This window comes from Enhydra lutris, unplaced genomic scaffold (genome assembly GCF_002288905.1).
Source record: "Enhydra lutris kenyoni isolate GAN:26980312 unplaced genomic scaffold, ASM228890v2 scaffoldscaffold7, whole genome shotgun sequence".
In the NCBI taxonomy this organism is placed as follows: Eukaryota; Metazoa; Chordata; class Mammalia; order Carnivora; family Mustelidae; genus Enhydra; species Enhydra lutris.
This window is the reverse complement of record NW_019154091.1, coordinates 3,553,981-3,577,942: the sequence shown is the minus strand read 5'-3', so window position 1 is coordinate 3,577,942 and position 23,962 is coordinate 3,553,981. Positions and strand designations below refer to the sequence as shown.

At 35.5% G+C, this 23,962-nt stretch overlaps 1 protein-coding gene across 1 annotated transcript in view; it reads right to left on the bottom strand.

Annotated features, from left to right (window-relative positions):
* Positions 1-1,712: 1,712 nt before the first annotated feature.
* Positions 1,713-23,962, bottom strand: part of LOC111142242 (solute carrier family 5 member 8) — a 58,840-nt gene continuing 36,590 nt past the window's right edge. The window contains exons 11-15 of the mRNA XM_022495284.1: positions 15,220-15,306; positions 11,991-12,196; positions 5,444-5,547; positions 2,089-2,168; positions 1,713-1,838 (exon numbers count right to left, since the gene is read on the bottom strand). Coding sequence (XP_022350992.1) covers positions 1,713-1,838; positions 2,089-2,168; positions 5,444-5,547; positions 11,991-12,196; positions 15,220-15,306 — 603 coding nt within the window. The remainder of the gene's footprint in view (positions 1,839-2,088; positions 2,169-5,443; positions 5,548-11,990; positions 12,197-15,219; positions 15,307-23,962) is intronic.

Genomic DNA, 23,962 nt, shown 5'->3' with positions numbered 1-23,962 from the left:
TAACAATAGTTCAAATCACACTTGCATTAAACAAATAAGTGATATCTCCCTACTTATTAAAAATTGTAGAAAGATTTACAAAGTTTGATATATGCTTACAAACATATTGATTAAAAAATAACATCTATACACATATGAAATATATTAACACATCATTAATTTAAATGTTACATAAATCTTTCTTTAGATAAATGCTACTTCCTATTTTTTTTTATTGCTTCATGTTTTCAGTTGGCAACCATTAAAAGTACAGAGCATACTTACCTAAATATCAGAAAATAAGCAAAAAAGTATTTAATTCTAAAACCTATTTAATGTACCTAAATGTTCCTCATATTATTTTAAAATATTGTAAGGCAAACAAACAAAGAAACACATTTCTAAACAGTATCTAATGCAAGAACTGTAGAAAAAAAATGTTATTGATAAAAGTCTGTGACCAAACCCTTAGCTGGAAATGTAGCAAGATAAACAAAATAAACTTTGAGATTTCTACTTGAAATTTTAAAGCATGAAACAAAGCAGATAGTTGGTAATTCAGAACATTAAAAAAAAAGTAGTGTGTTTACCTATGTAATGTAGGTCTTTAAATGGGTGAATACACTAGAATTCAAGACTTCTAAGCATATGTATGTACCCTTAAATTCAACTGACTGCAAATTAGTTGACATTCAAATTAGTATCATTCAACATAATCATGCAATTCCATGGAACTTAACCATTTTAATCATGTAAATGTTCTTGGGTGACCAAATCCGTAAGTACTTATGTTGTAAATACTTCAGTCAGTATCAGGCTCATAGGATTTCTAATTTATAGTCCGTGACTTCGTAAACCAGGATCAGGGGTAGCATGATTCACACTGGGTATTTCGAGACATATACAAGTCCAAGGTAACATAGTAAATAGAAAACTAGGAAGACAAGAACAGTAAAGTGTACAACAAAATCTGAGCTAATGGGTCAGAAATTGAGATTGCATATAAGAACTGGGGTGTAAGGCAATATAAACAGCCAATGGCCAGGAGTTGTAGATAATTAGCAAAAAGGCACAAGAATAGATAAGTAGAACCAAAAAGACCTTGATCACTGGGCCCATGTTCTCTCCCAAACAGGATGCTTCTTGATTACCACCTTCCTGAGCCAGAATTGGTTCCAGAGTTAATAAGCTCCCTGATAGGACTGATATGGATCAGTGAGAAGCAAAGATCTAGACAACATGGATTTGTCACCTCACTGTTTCCTAAAAATACAATATGTTGTAGAAAGACAAAAGGTCTTTTCAGTATTATATCTGATTTTGGGAAACCCCAAAACTTATATGCTAGCAACAAATGCATGGAAAATATTTTTAATAATGCCCAAATTTAAAATACTCTTTTTTGACCATCAAGTAGGTGTGTATATGTGTATATTAATCCTTTAGCAATATGTGGTCATAACTTTCACAATGATATCTTCATGAAAATAAAAGAGAAATAAAGGAAAATGCTGATGCTGAAATTCTTAACTCCAGAGTAGCATCAGTTAATGAATATAGTAAGTGAAGAGTCAGCACTTTGTTTCAATAAAATTTTACCCCCAAAAGGCTCCCCCAAAACTTCACTCATTATCGAACCCTGCCCCCAAAAAGAAATCCAAATCTGGTCCAATTATCTTAGGAAACATATGTAACTGAGTCACTGTTTAAGATCATCTAGTATCACAGATGCTTCACAAATAAGTCCCACTCATCTTGCCACTTTGATCTGGGAAGTTCAATTCAATATGGTTGAAGGCAGGATTATCAGTTCCACCATCTTCTACCGGGTGAGATTTATAGCTTAAAATATGCTCCTTCTAAAAGAAAATGTTAACAGTGATTAGCAAAAAAAGGAACTATTCAATTCTAAATAATTGTTACTGCTTTTTTCCCTCTACATCAGCTTTGCCATCTACTGAAGACAAGATATACAATAGAAATCAAAGAATAGGGCAAATATTTTCCTTGCCCATCAGAGTTCAAAAGAGAGTCCAAGGACTATCTAGTATGCTATCCTGGTAATAAAAGCACGGTCTTATTAATGTAAGGAGAAAGAAAGCAACTTACTTTCTTAAAAATGTCAAAATTGGATAAAAAGTCCTCTTTGGTTAATAGGAATCTGCGGTCTAAGTTTTGTTTCCTTCCTCCTGAAAAACATTTACATCATTTACAATGTTAAAAGGTATCTGTAACTACCCAGTGACGGCCCATCATACAAGCATTTACCTTGTGCACATTCAACTCTACACACTCATAAAACACGCAGAGAAAGAGAATCTTTTACATAGTGCTGAAGACTTGGCTCACCATTTCCCTTCTCTTGGTCTTAGATTCTGCAAGCCTCTAACTGTGACAAATGAGTCTAGTGTTTGAAGATGAATGAGATGGTTCTTAAATGCAAGCCACCTACCTCGTATGGTACTTAACCTAAGAGCCCAAGACTCATAAGGAAATAAAAGCAACCTCTGTGATCTACCAATAAAATATCAAGCCATCTGCCTCTGCTGCAGACAGAGGAGTTGCCTTTCCCCAGTTTAATGGCTATGAATGTAGAGGTGCATGAGGAAATGCAGGAAATTATGAAATGCTGAATACATTAGTTAAGTTAAAATCAATATAATGATTGGTATTTGATTCAACTCTTCTTCCCTAACATTCTGTTTCATAAAAAATTATTCTTTGTTTTGGTATTTTATTTGTAGATCAAAGACAAAGCTTTTTAAAATTGTGTGGTTCTCAAACTACTTTTATACAAATCATCTAGCAGACATACATCAAATGCAGATTCCTAGACTTCAACCTGGACCAACCCAGTTCGAAACTCTGGAGCGGGGCCACTGAACCCTGATTTTAACTAAATTTCCAAAGTGATCTTCATGCTCTCTAATATTTGGGAACCACTACTTCAGTACAAATATTAGGCTTTTAATTATGGGAGCCTCTGCTCTTCTGGAGATGAAATCAATTTAAAATTAATTCATTCGACATTGTTGAGTGCCTACCATCTGCTAGAGATTCTACTAGGTGCTGGAGAGACAGACATGAGTAAAACAATTACTGTACTCATAGCTTATGGTTTATTTAGGGCCTTCTTTACCCCATTTTACTGATGACGAGACAGACTCACTCACAGTACACAGTACATGGTAGGGTGAAACTGAAATGCCAACCCAGTCTGTATGGCCGGAATTCTTACTGAATCTTCCTATTTATTTCTCAAATAGTGTTAGGATTTCATGTTTCTAGATTATTTTCTCGAGATGCTCATTGCTGCTGTGAAGTGGAAATAAGTCATTTATGAAATTAATGAAGTTGAATTGTTTTTTTTATCACTGGATGCCTGCTCACCTAGGTAAAGCATGACTTTATAAAACAAAAGAAGCAGGCACATATGGTTATCAGAATAAAAATTTTAAGGGAAAAAAAGGGGAGTTCTCAAAGGGAATGCTCCGATACTCCATTTTCTTAAAGAAAAAGGAATGTGTTGAATAAGGATCTGAGGTCAAATAGTACAAGGAGACTGTTTAGGTGTATTCCTGACCTGAATAATTGGGTTACTGGTAAGAAACTTTAAAATCCATCTTAAAATATATCAAAACAGACAGAAGAATAAATCTACTGTGTTGGTAATTTTATTTATGAAGAAAGGCACAGTCATTTTTGAAACGAAAGAGAATAGTTTAAAACGTGTTTAAGAGGTAATAAATAACTACAAACTTTATTATAAATGTGTAATTATGCATTGAATATATAATAATTATAATTTATATAATTGATGTCATATTAATATCACTACTAATTATTAATATAATTTGTTAATTGTAAATACAAGTATCACAGAATTGTGAAAGGCAGTGCTATTCAGGAGCCACAAAACAATGACTGACAGAATTCCTTCAAGTGGCACAGTGCCACTTAGCATAAAGCAAACAAAGACATCAGACATACTAGGACAAAGTATAGGATTTTTGACTAGTGACTGCACCTTTGATGAAGAGGGCAGTGGGGCTGCCTTCCCCTCCTCTGGTTACTACGGATGTGCATGGGTGAGGGAATGCAGGAAATCAGGAAGTCTGGCACTTCTCACTAGCTCTATACGGCTACCTGGCTTTGAGCTACCACAGTCGCTCACCTGGATTACTGCAATAGCCTCCTACCTGCCCTCCTTCCCTTATAGACTATTCTCAAAACTGGATCAGAGTGCTCCTTTGAGAATTATTGGAAAAGTAATTGGAAAAGTATCCCATGTAGTAGACCTAAAAGACACAGTGATGGAAAATACAAGAGAAAAGAGAAGAAAATTAGAATAACTGTCTGAGACTAAAACATTTGACTAACAAGAGTTTCCAGAAAGTGAAAACAGAAAATCACAGGAAATTACAAAAATAATAATATAGGAAAATGTCCACAAACTGAAGGACATAGGTCTCCAGATTGAAAACGCCATAACAAGGGCTTAGGGAAAAGCAATCATTGTGAAATGAGTGACATGCAAAGTGCCAACAGGTAGCATGGCACTGGCATTCTCAGTAAAAACATAATCATCTAGGAGAAATTAAGATATCCTTTCAGAAATAAGAAAGCTATTTTTTTTAGGATTCTCTACTCAAACAATCAATCAAGTATAAGGGAGAATTAAAGACATTTTTTCAAAAGACACCACACCTCTAAATCTCTTGTCTACCCTTTCTCAAGAACATGCTAAAGGATGTGCTCTCTTCAATTAAGGGGATAAACAAGAATTATAAATAATGGAATACTGGCAATAGGGAATCCAACACAGCAGGGAGACCAAGGGAATTCACAAAATGAGGACAAAATGAAGTCCCAGGGTAACAGCTCTATAGCAATCCCAGAGAGCAGTGTATAAGATGTGTATTATCAATATGTTTTTTTAAACAACATTTTAAAATTTATGGACATGTGAAAAAAGCCTCACACTATGTTCAGATGTAAAGATTGCAATGATCATTCCTATTGTATACTTCTTTACAGTTTACAAAAAGCCAGCATAGGACAATGAAAATATTATGACACAGGAGTGTTGTAATAATACATGTAGAATCCTAGCATTGCAGTAGCTACATACAATTTTGTCAAGCATTTTATTTTTTCTTACAGCAACCAGTGAGAAAGGCAAGTCAATTGCCATTATCCTCATTTACACATAAGATAGCTAAGCCTCAGAGTAGCTATACGGACTTCCCTAAGTTTATGCAGCTAGTCAGTGGCAGAACAAAGGTTCTAATAGGGTCTTCTGCTTTCAAGTACAGGCATTCAAATTTCCCATGAGGAAAATGGAACAAGTAATTAACCTAGTTGTTAACAGGACTATAGAAAAATAACATAAATAGCTATAAAAGAGATATAGTAAAAACTGATATCTAGGTAAATACAGCAATACTAATGTTTAGATATCTACCTGTTGGTAAACTGATTAGCATTCCCATGAATACCGTTACCAAAGTTCCCAAAGTGCTGAAGTATAGATATGATAAAGAATACCAGTTATCCATCAGCGGAGTCCTAAGAAAGAACAAAAGCATAACTGTAAGATTTTATGTAATGCTCCTAGCAACTACAGCAGTGTCGATAATTTTCATGAATGGCAAAGTCAAAATAAAATTTTTAACAATGTTTTTAATGTCATAAACTACTGTTCCATCTTTATCTTATTGGATCAAGAATTAAAAGCCTGACTTAATCTTGACCATACGCTATAATACTAAATGTCCATCTGTATTCATTCAACTCTGCTTTATGTCCCAGGCACTGTTCTTGTCATTTGGAAAGTCTACCATAAAAAAAGTTAATAAGGCTCCTGCCCTCATAAAATTTGCATTCTAATGGGGAGAGAAATACAGTAAATAAGTAAGCTAATAAATACAATCATTTCCACTGGTGAAAAGCACTATAAGGAAAATAAAACAAGGTAATGTGAAACAGAGTGGAAAGAACGAACTATACCCTAATGTCAGAGAAAGCATTTGTGAAGTGACATTTGAACTGAGATATGAATAACAAGAAGTTTTTGAGGAAAGTGTCCTAGACAGAGGTAAACACCAGCTGACTATATCATAATTAGCAACATAAGAGAAATACAAGACGAGAGGAAGGCACAGGTCTTTTTTGTTGTTGTAGTTAGATTTGTATGAAGTTTGGGTTTTACTCTGGGCAATGGCACTTGTGGCAGTATTTTAAATGGAGGAGTAACATGACCTGATGTTTCTAAAATGATTGTTCTAGAATCCCACTTTTAGCTTTAATAGAGTAGCTTGATTTAGAACACATCTGGCTAAGAACAATGGATAAAAAGTGGAGGAATGGGGCAGGCAGGCAATTAGAAATTGAGAGGCCAAGATCCCAGAAAGAAGGGAAACACATTGGGGTAAGCTATTGAAATTAAGATCATGCAGTATTACTGGTGGAAAAACAGACAAAATAGAACAGAATAGAGAATCAAGAAACAGACCAAGAAGATAGTATCTGGTTTAGTTAAATTTGATACTCATTTGCAATGGGGCAAAGGGAAGGTCTTTCCAATAAGTGGTATTTAGTTAACTGAATATCCATATGAGAAAAAAATGAGTCTTGATTACAGCACCTACAGAAATCAATTCCAAAGTAGATTACATTTCATTAATGGAAATAGTTAACAATAAAGCTTTTAAATGAAAAATTAGAGGAATCTCTTTATGACCTTAGGATAGGCAAGGATTTCTTAATTGGAACACTCAAAGGACTAACAATATAGGAAAAGACTGATAATTTATTCTTTAGTAGGATATTCTTTAACCTCTATGTATTTGTGGTCTTTTCAAATTTTTCTTATGGTTGACTTTAAGTTTCATAGCATTGTGATCAGAAAATATGCATGGTATGATCTCAATCTTTCTATACTTATTGAGGCTTGATTTGTGACCTGGTATGTGATCTGTTCTGGAAAATGTCCCATATACACCCAAAAAGAATGTGTATTCTACTACTTTAGGATGAAATGTTCTGAATATATCTGTTAAGTCCATCTAATCCAGTGTGTCATTCAAAGCCATTGTTTCTTTGTTGATTTTCTGTTTAGATGATCTGTCATTGGTATAAGTGGGGTGTTAAAGTCCCCTCCTGTTATTGTATTATTATCAATGATCTCCTTTAATTTGTTATCAGTTGTTTTATATATTTGGGTACTCCTGAGTTGAGAGCATAAGTACTTATAATTGTTAGATCTTCTTTCTGGATAGACCCCTTTATTATGATATACTGTCCTTTTTTATCTCTTGTTACAGTTTTTGGTTTAATTCTCAAATGACATGATACTCTAAGTAGAAAACCTGAAATACTCCACCAGAAATTGATAGAACTAATACATATATTCAGTAAAGTAACAGGATACAAAATCAATGTACAGAAATCAGTTGCAATAATGAAGCAGCAGAAAGGGAAATCAAGGACCTGATTCCATTTAAATTGCACCAAAAACCATAAGCTATCTAGGAATAAACCTAAACAAGGAAGTGAAAGAGGTACGCTCTGAAAACTACAAAACACTTTTGAAAGAAACTGAAGATGACACAAATAAATGGAAAAATATTCCATGCTCATGGATAGGAAGAACAAATATTCTTAAAATGTCTATACTTCCCAAAGTAATCTCACATTTAATGCAATCCCTATCAAAATATCACCAGCATTTTTTTTACAGAGCTAGAACAAACAATCCTAAAATTTGTATGGAACCACAAAAGACCCCAAATAGCCAAAACAAACTTCAAAAATAAAAGCAAAGCTGGAGGTATCACAATTCTGGACTTCAAGTTATATTACAAAGCTGTAATGACTAAAACAGTATGGTACTGATATAAAATGACATATAGATCAGTGGAAAAGAGTAGAAAACCCAGAAATGGACCCACAACTATATGGCCAACTAATCTTTGACAAAGCAGGAAAGAATCCAATGGAAAAAAGACTGTCTCTTCAACAAATTGTGTTGGGAAAACTGGATAGCAACTTGCAAAAGAATGAAACTGGACCACTTTCTTACACCACACACAAAAATAAATTCAAAATGGATGAAAGACATAAACGTGAGACAGGAAACCATCAAAATCCTAGAGGAGAACACAGGAGCAACCTCTTTGACATCAGCCGTAGCAACTTCTTACTAGAGGCAAGGGAAACAAAAGCAAAATTAACTACTAGGACTTCATCAAGATAAAAAAGCTTCTGCACAATGAAGAAACAATTGACAAAACTAAAAAGCAGCCTTCAGAATGGGTGAAGATATTTGCAAATGACATATCTGATAAAGGACTGGTATCCAAAAGCTATACAGAATTTATCAAACTCAACACCCCCAAAAAACAATCCAATTAAGAAATGGGCAGAAGACATGAATAGATATTTCTCCAAAGAAGACATACAGATAACTAACAGACATGAAAAGATGTTCAACATCACTCATCATCAGAGGAATACAAATCAAAACTACAATGAGATATCACCTCACATCTGTCAGAATGGCTAAAATTAACAAAGCAAACAACAAATATTGGTGAGGATGTGGAGAAAGGAGAACCTTATTACACTGTTGGTGGGAAAGCAAACTGATGTAGGCACTCTGGAAAACAGAATGGAGATTCCTCAAAAACTTAAAAATAAAGCTATGATCTAGCAATTGCACTAGTAGGTATTTACCCAAAGGATACAAAAATATGGATGTGAAGAGATACATGTCCCCCTCAATGTTTATAGCAGTATTTTCTTTTTTTTTTCATTTTATTTATTTATTTGACCAAGAGAGATCAGAAGTAGGCAGAGTAGCAGGCAGAGAGAGAAGGGAAAAAACAGGCTCCCCACTGAGCAGAGAGCCCAACATGGGGCTTCATCCCAGGACCCTGAGATCATGACTTGAGCTAAAGGCAGAGGCTTAACCCACTGAGCCACCCAGGTGCCCCTATAGCAGCATTTTCGACTAAATAGCCAAATTATGGAAAGAGCTCAAAAGTCAATTGACTGATGAATAGTTAAAGAAGATGTGGTACATATACACAACGGAATATTAGCCACAAAAAAGAACGAAATCTTGTCATTTGCAATAATAGAGATGGAGCTAGAGTACATTATGTGAAGCAAAATAAGTCAGCCAGAGAAAGACAAATACCGTATTCAGTCATATGTGGAATTTAAGAAAGAAAACAGATGAACATGGAGGGGGAAAAGATAGAAGCAAACCATAAAACAGACTCTTAACTATATAGAACACTGAAGGTTGCTAGAAGGTAGGTGGGTGGAGGGATGGGTTTAATGGGTGATTGCATCAAGGAGAGTACTTGTGATGAGCAATGGGTGTTCTATGTAAGTGATGAATCAATAAATTCTACTCCTGAAACTAATATTACACAATGTGTTAACTAACTGGAATTTAAATAAAAACTTGAAAGGGGGAAAAAAAAAAAGACTTAAAATGGAGAAATTCTGACCACCAAAATAGTATCATTACAAGAGTAAAAAGGCAACCCACAAAGCAGGAGAAAAATATTTCAAAATATGTATTTTATCTAGAATATATCACAAATTCTCAAATAAATAAGAAAATAAATGAGAATCCATTTAAAGCTGGATTAAAGAATTCAACAACCAAGTCACAAAAGTACATATCCAAATGGAAATGGCCAACAAACAAACAAACAACCCCATGTAATAAAAAGGTATTGAATGGGGGCGCCTGGGTGGCATGATCTCAGGGTCCTGGGATCCAGGCCCGCATCAGGCTCTCTGCTCAGCAAGGAGCCTGCTTCCCCACCCCTACTCTCTGCCTGCCTCTTTACCTACTTGTGATCTCTCTCTGTCAAATAAATAAAATCTTAAAAAAAAAAAGGTATTGAATGTAGTTGATCATAAAGGAAATGCAAATTAAAACTATGATGGGCTACCAATATATACCCATCAAGCATTAAGGAATTTAAAGAATAAAAACTGTATCTAGGTAATGGAAACATGTTATCTAGGAAACCAAAGAGTATTTTGTTTCATCCTTAGCTGTGTAGTTTATTCCCCTTGTACTCTAGGGACACTGAACTATGTATGATTTCCTAAGATACCATGTGGCTTCAGACCTTCATGCTTTTGGATATACCATTTCCCCACTGGTGCACTATGCACCACTTCTGTCTGTCCCTTCTGTCCAACCCTGGTCACCTGATTAATCTTCCTCTAAGAAGGTTTCTTTGACTCTACCAGGAACGGTGCCTCTTGATCACCTATGAATACCACTTACCAGAGGGTATTGTTTAAGTGTTTATTTTCTTGTCCAACTTCCCTTTTGGTCATTTTCTGTGACTTTCCAGACCCTCTCCTTCCAGCCAACCTCTGTATCCTTCAAGTAGTACTACCTCTCTAAAGTCTTGATGCTAATCACTCCAACTTTGTTTATATTCATTCTTTTAACAGATCTTCATCAAGTATTTATTACTATTTACCATGTGCTAGTTTTATACGTACTGTGCTTACTGAATTAATTGTTTTGTGTATATTAGCACACTCTCTCCAGCTAGACTATAACTTCCTGGAGGGCAGGAATCACAGTGAATAAGAGGGGACGACTTTCTTGTGATACTACATAAACGGCCAGCCCAGATCTAAGTATATCATTTATTCTTAGAAATTCTTATTTATTACCTGTTATTTTATAAACAAGCTAACATATAAAAGTAATCATTATGGTACCAGGTACATACTAAACTTCAGCTAATTTATTTGTTTCAGAATCCAAATAACTATTTTGTCTCAGACTCTTAAATTAAGAGAGATATTTACATAATCAGGACAAATGCGAAGCAAAATGTGAAACAAGAAGTATATCCTGAATGTCCTCCCACGTACCCTTCAATTATTTTTTTTCTCCCTTTCTGACTCTAACAACTACCCCCTTCACACACAAACATTAGTGTTTTCATGCTTGTCCAAACTGCTTTTGGCATTTCACTGCCCCTCACCCCATGGCACCCCACCTAGTCAAAACTCCCTCCATAATGTCTCAGGTTCTGGAACTACCTTTTCTCTCTACCCACGCAGCATTTATCAGCCTTGAACTTCCATTGGCAAGCATTCTCGTAGTTAGGAACTCATGATTTGAACATGAATCACTAATAATAAATCACATTCCTTCTCTCAGGAGTGCTTCCAGTTTAAAAGGGAGACAGCACGTCTTGACCCAAAGGGAATGAGTCTTTAATGATTTCATTCCAGGAAAGCTGAAACTGGGGGCAATAATTTGGGGGCAGCAGCCTCATTTTTGTATTCCTTGCATATCTTCAAAGGGTTTAGGTTTTAAGGCTAGACATTTAATTGTCCACTAAAGAAATCTTGCTCTTATATCTACTGTATTATAAAACACTCACCTACCTATAGATCTACATCATTTCATTAAATCAGATGAAATAAGGACCCAGAGCCCAAAAGTATACCTCATACAGAAAACTCCAGCAAGTGAGTTGATCACAGCTGCAACTCATTGCCAGTGCTCTAAAGATCAGGAATCTTTAAATCTAAACAAACAGCAATGATCTAACATATTTAGATGATTGTAGCTTTAGACTATAAAGGCTATACTTAAAGCCTATATAAGCAGTGTTTCTTTTATAATTTTGCTTTTCATTTTAAAACAGTTTAGTTCACCAAGATGATTTTTCATTCAACTAGAGCTGATATTTGGTAGCACTTAACCATAACAGAATTTTTTGGTTATTATTCAATTTTTCTTCAGATCTGTAAGTGAGGCAGAGGTTTTTATTAAAATTAAGAACATACATCAATTTTTGCTGTTACCAAACAAAATACTATAGCCAGAAAGCCACAAGGGCTCTACCCATTTCAGAATTAGGGAAAATTACAGCAACTGGGCAACTGGGGTTCTCTACCTGTCACATGCATTTCTTTAAAATATCACATTATAAAGCTTAATTCAATACCTTTCCACACTGTGTACTTGAAAAGTACTAGTAGAAAATGGCATTTCTGTGGTTGTTACCCAATCTGTCACATTGTGTGTGCTGTTACAGCCATAGGTTTCAAGGATTAGTGGCATAGTTCTCTCAGGCAGTGGAGGATAAAGTTGAGCTCCAATCCCAACCCACAGAGAAACAGCAAATCCAGCCATCAAACCAACGATTGCTCCCTGTAAAACAAGAATGTTTTTAAAAGAAAAATAATGTCGTTTTCTTTGAGACAGAAATTAATGTCAGAAGATTAAGCTTAGCATGGTCCAAGCCAGATTTACCAGCTTCTCTCCTAAAATCATTTTCTCCCCCAAGATCCTTGCTTCTTGTCAAGGGCAGCATGAGTTAGTGGTCCCTCATCTCAGAGCCCTGGGGATCTAGTAACTCCATTCCTTTTCCATATCCTTATCTCAACCTGCTCATTTTTCTTTTTGCTAATCTCATAATTCTATTCCTTCTACTCTGTTTCCATGGCTAGCAGTCTTTTCTGGCGTCCTCCTCTCTTCACACCCAAGAACTACAACAATCACATGGTTGACCCCAGGCCAACTGTCCCCTTTATTTTTGCTTAACCTGTGAACAAACAGTATGCCAAATGCACAAAAGACTATGAAGGGGAAAGCAGACACAGAGTTTATTCCCATATTTAACAACATGCATGATTGTAATTGTGCTTCAGGGTAGCTAGGAGGAAAATAGGAAGCAGTTTTCACAAATGACTGCAATGGTGCATACAACCACACCAAGTATTTCTAAAGACAAAAAAAGATGTCCCCTCTGAAGACATTTGGTTTCTCAATCTTTGGAAAATGGGTTCCCCACTTCTGCTTTTCACCAGTAGTCCAGATGTTCTGCTGGACCTTGAATTATTTAAACCCTAGTTCCAAATGATGGGGACAAAAGCAAACCTTGAGCTGGTGGGCCTCTTCCTCTGTGGTGAAAATTTCCCCCTTTTTTCAAGAATACTGACCAGGCAGGGCAGCCTGTGCCTTGGGTTCCCCATAGAGAAGACAGGGGAGAATATTTGAAGTAAGGGAAAGAACACGAGCAAAATCATAGGGTAGGAAAAAAGAATGGTGTATTGATGGGATAAGATGAAGGCTGATGACAAGATCAGAAGATTTATGTTGGGGACAAACACTATGAGCTCTTTCACTAAGTAGTGAACCTTGAAAGCAGAATTAGATTTTTTTGGTTTTGGTATCCCAGCACTTACTAGAGTGCTGCACATATAGCAAGCATGCAATAAATATGTTTTCAATAATGTGAGATTGGAATAGTAGTGTGGCCAGCCGTTGACAAGCCAGACTTGCTTCTCAGCATTGTACATGGCTTGATCAAAGATCCACAAAATTATAAAGCCCACGAGTACAAAAATATTCAGTGTTCTCTATTCCCAGAACAGTGCTTAGCTCATAAATATTCAATGAATGAATGACAGGAAGGGAGGGAAGAAGGGGGAAAAGAAAGGAGGAGGAAAAGCAAAGGAAGGGAAGGAGAAAAGGGGAAGGAGAGGAAGGGAGGGAAGGATGGAGGGAGAGAGGAAGGCAGGAAGTCCATTCCAAAGCAAGGGTAGATACTCTGCTGATGAAAAATGTGAGTATAGTAAAAAGAGGTACCTCCTATGACAGGAATAATAATATCATACTTCCCAGAAAATGTTATATGGAACCAAGTCTGCTATAGCTATTCTGGAGGCAACCCATGGTGGCAGTAAATGTCAAAAACCAAATCAGTCTTTCTTAGTGTTTCAGACACTCAGTAAACCACTGTGCATTTAATAATGCAGAGTCTAATCAAAGCTTCAACATTCTGAGGTAGATACAAACTATTCTTTCATTGTGATTAATTTTTACCAAACTAGCTTTTCATATGATACTTCATTGACAATTATTTGAGATAATTATTTTTAAAAATTTTTTATTTGAGTACAGTTGATACACAATGTTACATTAGTTTCAGGATACAACACAGTGAGTCAACATCTCTATATACTATGCTATGTTTACCACAAGTGTAGTTACCATCTGTTAAGAATTCTTTTCCTTAAGAATTATTTTTTATTTTTTTATTTATTTTATGTTTGTTATGTTAGTTACCATACAGTATATCATCAGTTTTTGTTCCATGATTCATTGCTTGTGTATAACATCCAGTGCTTATTAATAATAATGGTAATGGCCTTTATGAGTAGCCATCTTACCAATCCATAATGATGAAGAAAATGGAATTCTAAATTCAAAGTCATAGTTCTGCAGTTATTCTATGACTGTATGAAACAACCATACATACATTATCAGTTTTTCCTGAACTTCAGCTTATAGCAGGACTACCCAGTGGAGTTTCTCCTGGCTTTCAGAGAAACAATTTCAATTTCATTTATTCCAAACAAAATTTAGCACTTTAAAGCACAAAAATGTCTGTGTAGAAGAGAGGTATTACCTCATTCTGGATACTATTCCAATTATGATCACCTCTTTGGGGCCAGAACCATGATATTGGAACTATTGCTTTAAATATCAGGAATATAAACTCTCTGGTCAAGATGGTGAGGAGCTTATCTTATTACTTCCCTTTGCTGTACTCTGACTATTCACAGGTATCCTCAGTTCTACTGCTCTTAACTCTTTCACATCTGAGCCTGTTGATCTCCTTTCTTTAAATCCTAGTGATTTTTAGAGGTAGAGTTTAGTGACCTCTGAGGCTAATAATATACTATATGTTAATTAACTTATTTTAAATTTTAAAAATATTTATAGAAATCCTAATGACTTTCAGGAAGGGCAAAAGAGATAAATCCACAAAAAATGTTCCTTTAGTTATGTAATATTCATAATATATATTACATACAATGTACAACATAATATGTATTATTTCATAATGTATATCCTTTATTTACATTATATATTCTATAATATTATATGCTTAGTTATACAGTTATATTGTAATATTATATGATTTAGCTATATAATATTCATAATATATATTATTTTTGCAGTTTCCATTTAGTTTCACATATGCAGGATCCCAGTGCATAGCACTTTATTTTATATTCCAGCAAAGTCAATATGAGTAATTTAAGCCATCAAGTCACTAATGACAGATATCAAAGGAACTATATCTTTCAAATTAAGAAAAAATTAAAGAGCTGCTACTATAGTTGGGAAAGTAAGCTTTACACATATTCACTCTTTATACTTACAATTGAGTTGGCAAAGGGAACCAAAATGCCCAAAGCAAACAAGCCCAGAAGTGGTCCACCAATCATGCCAAATATGCTGAGTGCTGCCTACAAAAATAATAAAAAGTCAGTAACTAGCGATCTCAAATACCAAGTTAAAGTGTTTCAAAGTAATTTCATCAGAATGAGGATTTAAAGTTATCAATATCCTCCCAAAAATCATGGCAGCCTTGTCATTGACAAATAGGTAATCAGAACTTGAATGCTTCCGCGTCTCAGTCTCAACTATTCATTTGTTCATTCAGGTATCCTCAATAAAGGAAGCAGAATATAAAGAAGGTAGAGTCACGACAAGACAGCAGGAACACCTATATGAATTCATAAGCCCAGAGGGACACTCTTTCTCCCAACTGTTCCTGCAAGTGATAATAATCAATCACACCACTCCTTTGTGCTTTGACAGTCTCAAAATCTTCTGTAAAACAAAACTGTGGATAAGTACTGCTAAGTGAGCAGAGATGGCAATGAAACACAATGCCATCCTTGATTCCCTAGGAATGGAACTAGAATGAAAAATATGATTATTTAAAAAAAAGATTGCTCAAATCATGTTGATTTAAAATCTAATTGGCTAACTGAAACCTTTGCTTTGATGTATAGATGCCAAAATCATGCTAGTGAAAAAAAAGTTACAATGTGAATAATGGAGAAATGCAAAACCTGAAAATTCCAAAAGATGTGAGTTCCCAGTAAGCCAATGGTTAATTTTTAAGAGTGGACAGACGCATAAAAGAAGGATTAGAGGACACATTGTCTACAGAGTAAAGGGGCTTGATAACAGAATCAGTAAATCAAAGAAAAAATATCAAGTCAAGAAAATTTTATAGGATATAGATGGCAGTTATAGGTTAAAAAAAATTAAGAAGTCTACCTTGTGGTAGTGGTGTGGATAGAGTTGACAAAGAACTAGTGTTTGAGGAGGATATGGGCTCAGAATATAATCCTAGGGAGTGATTTCACAACTTCTCTTGACCAAAGCCCAGTAGGAAGGAAGACAGCCTTCACTGAAATATGTGAAATAAGTCACATGGCCCATGAGGCAGGCTGTGACAGTATGACCTGTGAGCCAGTTTTAGAGGTATAAGGAATATACCAAAAAAAAAAAAGCCTGTTTCAAGAAATAATACCTTGGTTAGAGATGAAGCAAGGAAGAACTGGCTTGGAGTTATGATGACACTATTAGGACACCTCACTACAGATACTCAGCCAGAACTGATATACAAAACAGAAGGGAATCAATCACAATAAGAGTTATAAGCAATAATGCAGACTATGGAGGAAGAAGCAATAATGCAGACTATGGAGAAAAGCATATTCAGAGGAGTTTTATTGGTTATGGCTTAGATATGTTAGATAAGCTTGGAGCTTCTGGATATCTATCATTCATTCATTCATTCATCCATATACTCAGGATGAGATCAAACTATTTTAACAACTGGTATGCCACAAGCAAACAAACCAGAATGGACCCAAGCCTTAGGTCTAAAGCAGGAGTTTGGAGGACATGCTTTGCTCAACAGTGACCTTCAACTTTCTGGATCATGGGGAGGACCAGGTGTGTCAGAGAGTCATGATAAAACTGCTTCAGTAATTAACACATGCTTGAGATAAATTAAAAAATAGAAAGTCTTAGAGAAAAAATAAATAAAATGTCTCAACAAAAACACAGTAGATATAAAGGACTAAATGGAAATTATTAGAATCGAAAAATACTAGGTGAAATCTTAGTAGATGGGTTCAACAGCAGAATGGAGGAGACAGAAGAAAGAATTAGTGAGCTGGAAGATAGGCCAATAGAAATTACCTAATCAGAACAACAGAGAGAATATGGACTTTAAAAAAATGAAATGAGTTTCCAGGATCTGTGCAAGTATACCAAAAAATCTAACACAGGTAATGAGGGTCCTAGAGGAGAAAAGAGTGAGGATAAAAAGCATTCAAAGAAATAATGTATGAATTTCCCAAATTTTACAAGAGATATAAATCTACAGATTCAAAAGCTGCAAAAACTCCAAACAGGACAAACACAAAGAAATAGATGCCAAGACACACTGAAATAAATTTCTGAAAACAACAAAGAGAAAGTTCTAAAAGTGATCAGAGAAAAATGATACCTTTCCTGTAGGGGGAAATAATTAGAGTGGCAGCAAATATTTCATCAGAAATACTGGACCAGAAGAAAGTGGCACATGTTTTTCAAGTGCTGGATAAAAAGAACTGCTGACACAGAATCCTATATCCAGCAAAAACATCTTCTGGGAATAAAGGGAAATCAATACATTCTCAGATGAAAGGAAACAAAGAATTTTTTCCAGCAGACATATCCTAAAAGAATGGCTAATGAAAGTTTTCTAAACAGAACAGAAATTATTAAAAGAAGGAACCTTGGAACATCAGGAAGGAAGAAAGAATACAATAAGCAAAGATATGGCTAAATATAATAGGCATTCCTTCTCCTCTTGAGTTTCCTGAGCTATATTTGATTGTTTAAACAAAATTTATAATACTTTAACGTTATTCAAAATGCATGTAGAGTAAATATTTGATAACTGTATTAAAAACTGGGTAAACAGACATAAAGGGAGTTAAAGGTTCTACACTCTCCTCAAATTGGTAAAATGACAAAACAAGTAGATTGTATTATGTTTATGTAATACCTAAAGCAACAATTGAAAATGCTATTCTAAGAGGCAAACTCAAAACAATACAGATAAATAAAAATGGATTCTAGGATTCTAAATGGGCAGAAGATATGAACAGACAATTCTCCAATGAAGACATACAAATGGCTATCAGACACATGAAATAATGTTCATCATCACTAGCCATCAGGGAGATTCAAATTAAAACCACATTGAGATACCACCTTACACCAGTTAGAATGGCCAAAATTAGCAAGACAGGAAACAACATGTGTTGGAGAGGATGTGGAGAAAGGGGAACCCTCTTCCACTGTTGGTGGGAATGCAAGTTGGTACAGCCACTTTGGAGAACAGTGTGGAGATTCCTCAAGAAATTAAAAATAGAGCTTCCCTATGACCCTGCAATTGCACTACTGGGTATTTACCCCAAAGATACAGATGTGGTGAAAAGAAGGGCCATCTGTACCCCAATGTTTATAGCAGCAATGGCCACGGTCGCAAACCATGGAAAGAACTAAGATGCCCTTCAACAGACAAATGGATAAGGAAGATGTGGTCCATATACACTATGGAGTATTATGCCTCCATCAGAAACGATGAATACCCAACTTTTGTAGCAACGTGGACAGGACTGGTATAGATTACGCTGAGTGAAATAAGTCAAGCAGAGAGAGTCAATTATCATATGGTTTCACTTATTTGTGGAGCATAACAAATAGAATGGAGGACAAGGGGAGATGGAGAGAAGAAGGGAGTTGAGGGAAATTGGAAGGGGAGGTGAACCATGAGAGACTATGGACTCTGAAAAAGAACCTGAGGGTTTTGAAGGGGCGGGGGGTGGGAGGTTGGGGGATCCAGGTGGTGGGTATTGGAGAGGGCACGGATTGCATGGAGCACTGGGTGTGGTGCAAAAACAATGACTACTGTTACGCTGAAAAAATAAAAAATTGGAAAAAAAATGGATTCTAAAAAATGTTCAAGTATCTTATAGAAAGATAGGAAGGAAAGAAAAGAGAAAGAACAAACATAAAACAAAAAATGGCATACATACACCCTAACATACCAATAATTACATTAAGTGTAGAAGATGGTCTAATATACCAATTAAAAGACAGAAATTGGCAGGATATATTTAAAAACATGGCCCAATTATATGCTGATTCCAAAAAACTTACTTAAAATTTAATATAAGCAAGCTCAAAGTAAAAGGATGAAAAAAAGGTGTATCATGCAACCATTAATCAAAAGCAAGTAGGAGTAACTACATTAATATCATATAAATTACATTTTAGATAAATAAAATTATCAGACGAGATCGGGCGCATTCAGGATGGTATGGCCATATGGAGGACTGGGGAGTTAGGAGAAGGGATTTGGGGGAAATTGGAAGGGGAGGTGAACAATGAGAGACTATGGACTCTGAAAAACAATCTGAAGGGTTTGAAGAGGTGGGGGGGGTGGGAGGTTGGGGGAACCAGGTGTGGGTATTAGAGAGGGCACGGACTGCGTGGAACACTGGGTGTGTTACAAAAACAATGAATACTGTTATGCTGAAAATAAATAAAAAAAAAGATTTAAAAAAAATAAAATAATTATCAGAGAGAAACATCATAAATAATAAAATAATTAGTTCACCAAGACACAGAAATCTTAAATATACATGCACCAACTGAGAACTTCAAAATACATGAAACATACACGGAAAAGAAATTAAAAAAAAATTTTTTTAAAAACTGATAGAACTAAAAGGAAAATAGACAAATACACAATTATAGTTTAGAATTCACCATTCCACTGTCACCAATTGATAAAAAAGTTGTTTTAGTTAAACAGAAAATCAGAAGATGTTGAAGAACTCAATGACACCATCAATGAGCAGGATCTAATTGATACTCATAGAACACTGCACCTAACAGCAGAGTACACATTCTTTTTAAGTGCCAATGGAACATATACCAAAATGCCATATCCTGAGCTATAACATAGACCTCAACAGATTTAAAATAATTAAAACCATACAGAATGTACTCTTTGATCACATTGGAATGAAACTAGAAATCAATCGCAGAAAAATAATAGGAAAATCTCTAAACACTTGGAAACTAAGTAACATACTTCTAAATAATTCATAGGTCAAAAGGATGTCCCAAAGGAAACTTAAAAATACAAAATATGAAAAGTCGTGGGACACAACTAAACTAATACTGACAGGAAATTTTTTGCAATTAGTGCAAACACTATAGAAGAGGAAAAGTCTCAAATCAATAATCTAAGGTCCTATCTCAAGAACAGCAAAATAAACCCAAAGCAAACAGAAGAAAAGACTAAAGAAAAGAACAAAAGGCAATAATTGTAAATAGAAAAACAATAGAGTAAATCAGTGAAATAAAAAGGTAGGGGGTGCCTGGGCAGCTCAGTCGTTGGGCATCTGCCTTTGGCTTGGATCATGATCTTGGAGTCCCAGGATCAAGCCCCGCATGGAGCTCCCTGCTCAGAGGGAAGCCTGCTTCTCCCCCCCCCACTGCCCCCACTTCTGTTCCCTCTCTCGTGGTCTTTCTCTGTGTCAAATAAATAAATAAAATCTGAAATAAATAAATAAATAAGAAGGTAGATTTTTGAAATTTTTATGAAGTTGACAAACCTCTAGCAACACTGAAAAAAAAAAAGACAAAATTACCAATATTAGGAATAAAACCGGCAATAACACTGCAGACCCTGCAGACACCAAACATAGAATAAGGGAATACTATGAACAACTCCCCATACACAAATTTTACAACTTAGATGAAATGGACCAATTTTTTTAAAAATACAGCTACCATAATTCACCCAATATGAAATAGATAATTTGAATAGCCCTACAACTTATGGATATTTAATTCATAATTTTAAAACATCCAAAAAAGGAATACCCAGGGCCAGATGGTTTCACTAGAGTATACTACCAAACATTTAAATCATTAACACCAATTTTATACAATCTTCTAAGAAAATAGAGATTAATTATTCTCACTTTATTTTATGAAGCTAGAGTGTCTATGATACCAAAACCAGACAAAGCCATTACAAAAAAAGAATTACAGATCAACATTTCTCATGATGCAAAAATCCTTAACAAAATATTAACAAATAGAATCAGAAATATATAAAAATAACTATACACCATTCCAGGAATGCAAGGCTGGTTAAGCATTTGAAAATCAATCAATGTAACTCATCATGTCAAAGGACTAAAGAAGACTATCGTATTACCACATCAATCAAGGCAGAAAAAGCACTTGACAAAATTCAACATTCATCCATAATAAAAACTCTCAGAAAGACTGAAATAGGGAATTTCCTCAACTTTGTAAAGGGCATCTACTAAAATCTTACAGCTAGCATTATATCTAGGAGTGAAAGACTAAATATTTTCCTCATCCAGAGTGGGAAACAAGGAAGGGGTGTCTACTCTTATTACTCTTATTCAACCTGATGTGGAAGTTAAAGCCAGTGCAATAAAGAAACAAAAGCTATACATACAGATTATAAAGGAAGAAATAAAGCTGTCGTTTTTTGAAGATGACATAACTATCTGTGTAGAAAATCCCAAGAACTAATAAATAAATTCAGCAGGGTCTCAGGATACAGCACAAATATACAAATATCAATTGTATTTCTACATATTAACAAACACATGGACACCAACATTAAAAGTACAATATCATTTATAATCACTTTAAAAAAATTAAATATTGGGATAAGGAGGGAGACAGTAGCTGAGTAGGAGGACTCTAGGCTCCCCTTGTTCCACAAATACAACTAGATAACTATCAAATCATCCTACATACCCCAGAAATTGACTTGAAGACTGGCAGAACAACAAATTCCACAGCTAAAAGTAGAGATGAGGCCACATGGCAGAAAGTAGGAAGTGTGGAGACATGGTTTGGGAGAGATAGATCTTGGCCACTGTGGTAGAGAGAGAGCTGTGGTCCCAGAGAAGGGCAAGAGACAGACAAGCACACAGGGGAGTGCACAGGGAAGATGATTCCCTACAGCGATTGGTTTGGAAAGTGAAGGGGCTGAGTTTCATGAGTTCTTGCAACCAGCAGGGCTTAAAACCTAGAGTTTTAAAGACTAGTGCGTTTGGCTTGAGGTGAACCCAGGGGAATCGGGGCTACTCTTGGAGAGAAGGCAGGGAAAATAGCCTACAAACATACAGCATGGAAACAGCAATCTGAAGAGTGCCTAGGGTACATAATAGGGAGGTTATTTACTCTTCTTGGCAGCATTCATGGAGAGATCCCTCCAGGAACAAAGATAACTGGCCTCCACTGCCCCTCAGCTGTGACAACAGGACTCATTTCATAAGCAGAGTAGAGTACCAGTAGTTAAAATTCCCTACATTCAGGTCAGGGAACAAATACTACTCAAAATAGGCAAAGAAAGCATCTGTAGACAATTGATCTGAAGGATAAAGTGGCCAGGACCCAACAGCAAAGTAAGTAAAGTACATGCATCACACCGTGGAAACACTCTCTGGAGTGCCAGGCCCTGGAGAGCAGGTGACCTTATACTGCCGGGCAGTATATAACCTCTTCTTCATAAGGCCATTACCTTCAAGGGGAGGAAATGTAGCTGACTTTTCTAACACAGAGAAGCTAGCCCAGAGACTTAGACAAAAGAGAGGATAGAGGAATTTGTCCCAAATGAAAGAACAAGACAAGCCCACAGTTAGAGATTTAAATGAAACAGATACAAGTAACACACCTGATAAAGAATTTAAAGTAATGATCATAAAAATACTTGCTAGACTTGAGAAAAGAGTGGAAGTCCTCAGTGAGACCATTAACATGGAGATAAGGAATAACACAGGAGAAATAAAGGGCCCAATAAACAAAATCAAGAACATGCTCTATGGAATGAACAGCAGACTGGAAGAAACACAGAAATAAATCAATACCTAGACGACAGAGTAATGGAAAGTAATCAAGCTGAACAAAAGAGAGAAAAAAGAATGAGGAAAAATGATAATAGACTTAGAGAACTCAGTGACTCCATCAAACAGAGTTACATTCATATTATAGGAATCCCAGAAGAAGAGAAAGAAAAGAGGGCAGAGAATTTATTTGAAGAAATAATAGCTGAAAACTCCTAATCTGGGGAAGGTTTGAAACAGATATCCAGATCCAAGAGGCACAGAGAACCCCCAACAAAATCAACAAAAGCAGATCCACATCAAGACAGATTGTAATTAAAATGGCAAAATATAAAGAAAAAAATCTTAAAATCAACAAGACAAAAGACAATAGTTACATACAAGGGAAACCCCATAAGGCTATCAGCAGAATTCTCAGCAGAAACTTTCCATGTCAGAAAGGACTGTCATGTCCACTGACCCACCTAAATAAATAAATAAAAGAATGGGCATGATATATATTTAAAATGCTGAATGGGAAAAATGTGAAGTCAAGAACATTCTATCCAGCGAGGATATCATTCAGAATAGGAGAGATAAAGAGTATCTCAGAGAAACAAAAATGAATGGAGTTCACGACCACTAAACCAGCCCTGCAAGAAATACTAAAGGGGACTCTATGAGTAGAAAGGAAAGACTAAAAGTAATGGTATAAAGGTAGGAAACACAAAAACAGTAAAAATGAATATTTCTATAAAATATCAGTGAAAGAACTCACAAAATAAAGGATGTAAAATATGACAACATACACCTAAAACTTGGGGAGGAGAGGAGTAAAGAATAGGTTCAAACTTAAACACCATCAACTTAATATAGACTGCTATATGCAGAAGATGTTATATACAAACCTAATGGTAACCACAAATCAAAAACCGGTAATAGATATGCAAAGAATAAAGAGGAAAAAATCCAAATTTTTCACTAAAGAAAACCAACAAATCATGAAAGAAAGACAAGAAAGGATCAGAGAAAATCTTCAGAAACAATCAGAAAACAAGTAATAAAATAGCAGTAAGTACATATCTATCAATAATTACTGTGAGGGGTGCCTGGATGGTTCAATAAATTAAACCTCTGCCTTCAGCTCAGGTCATAATTCCAA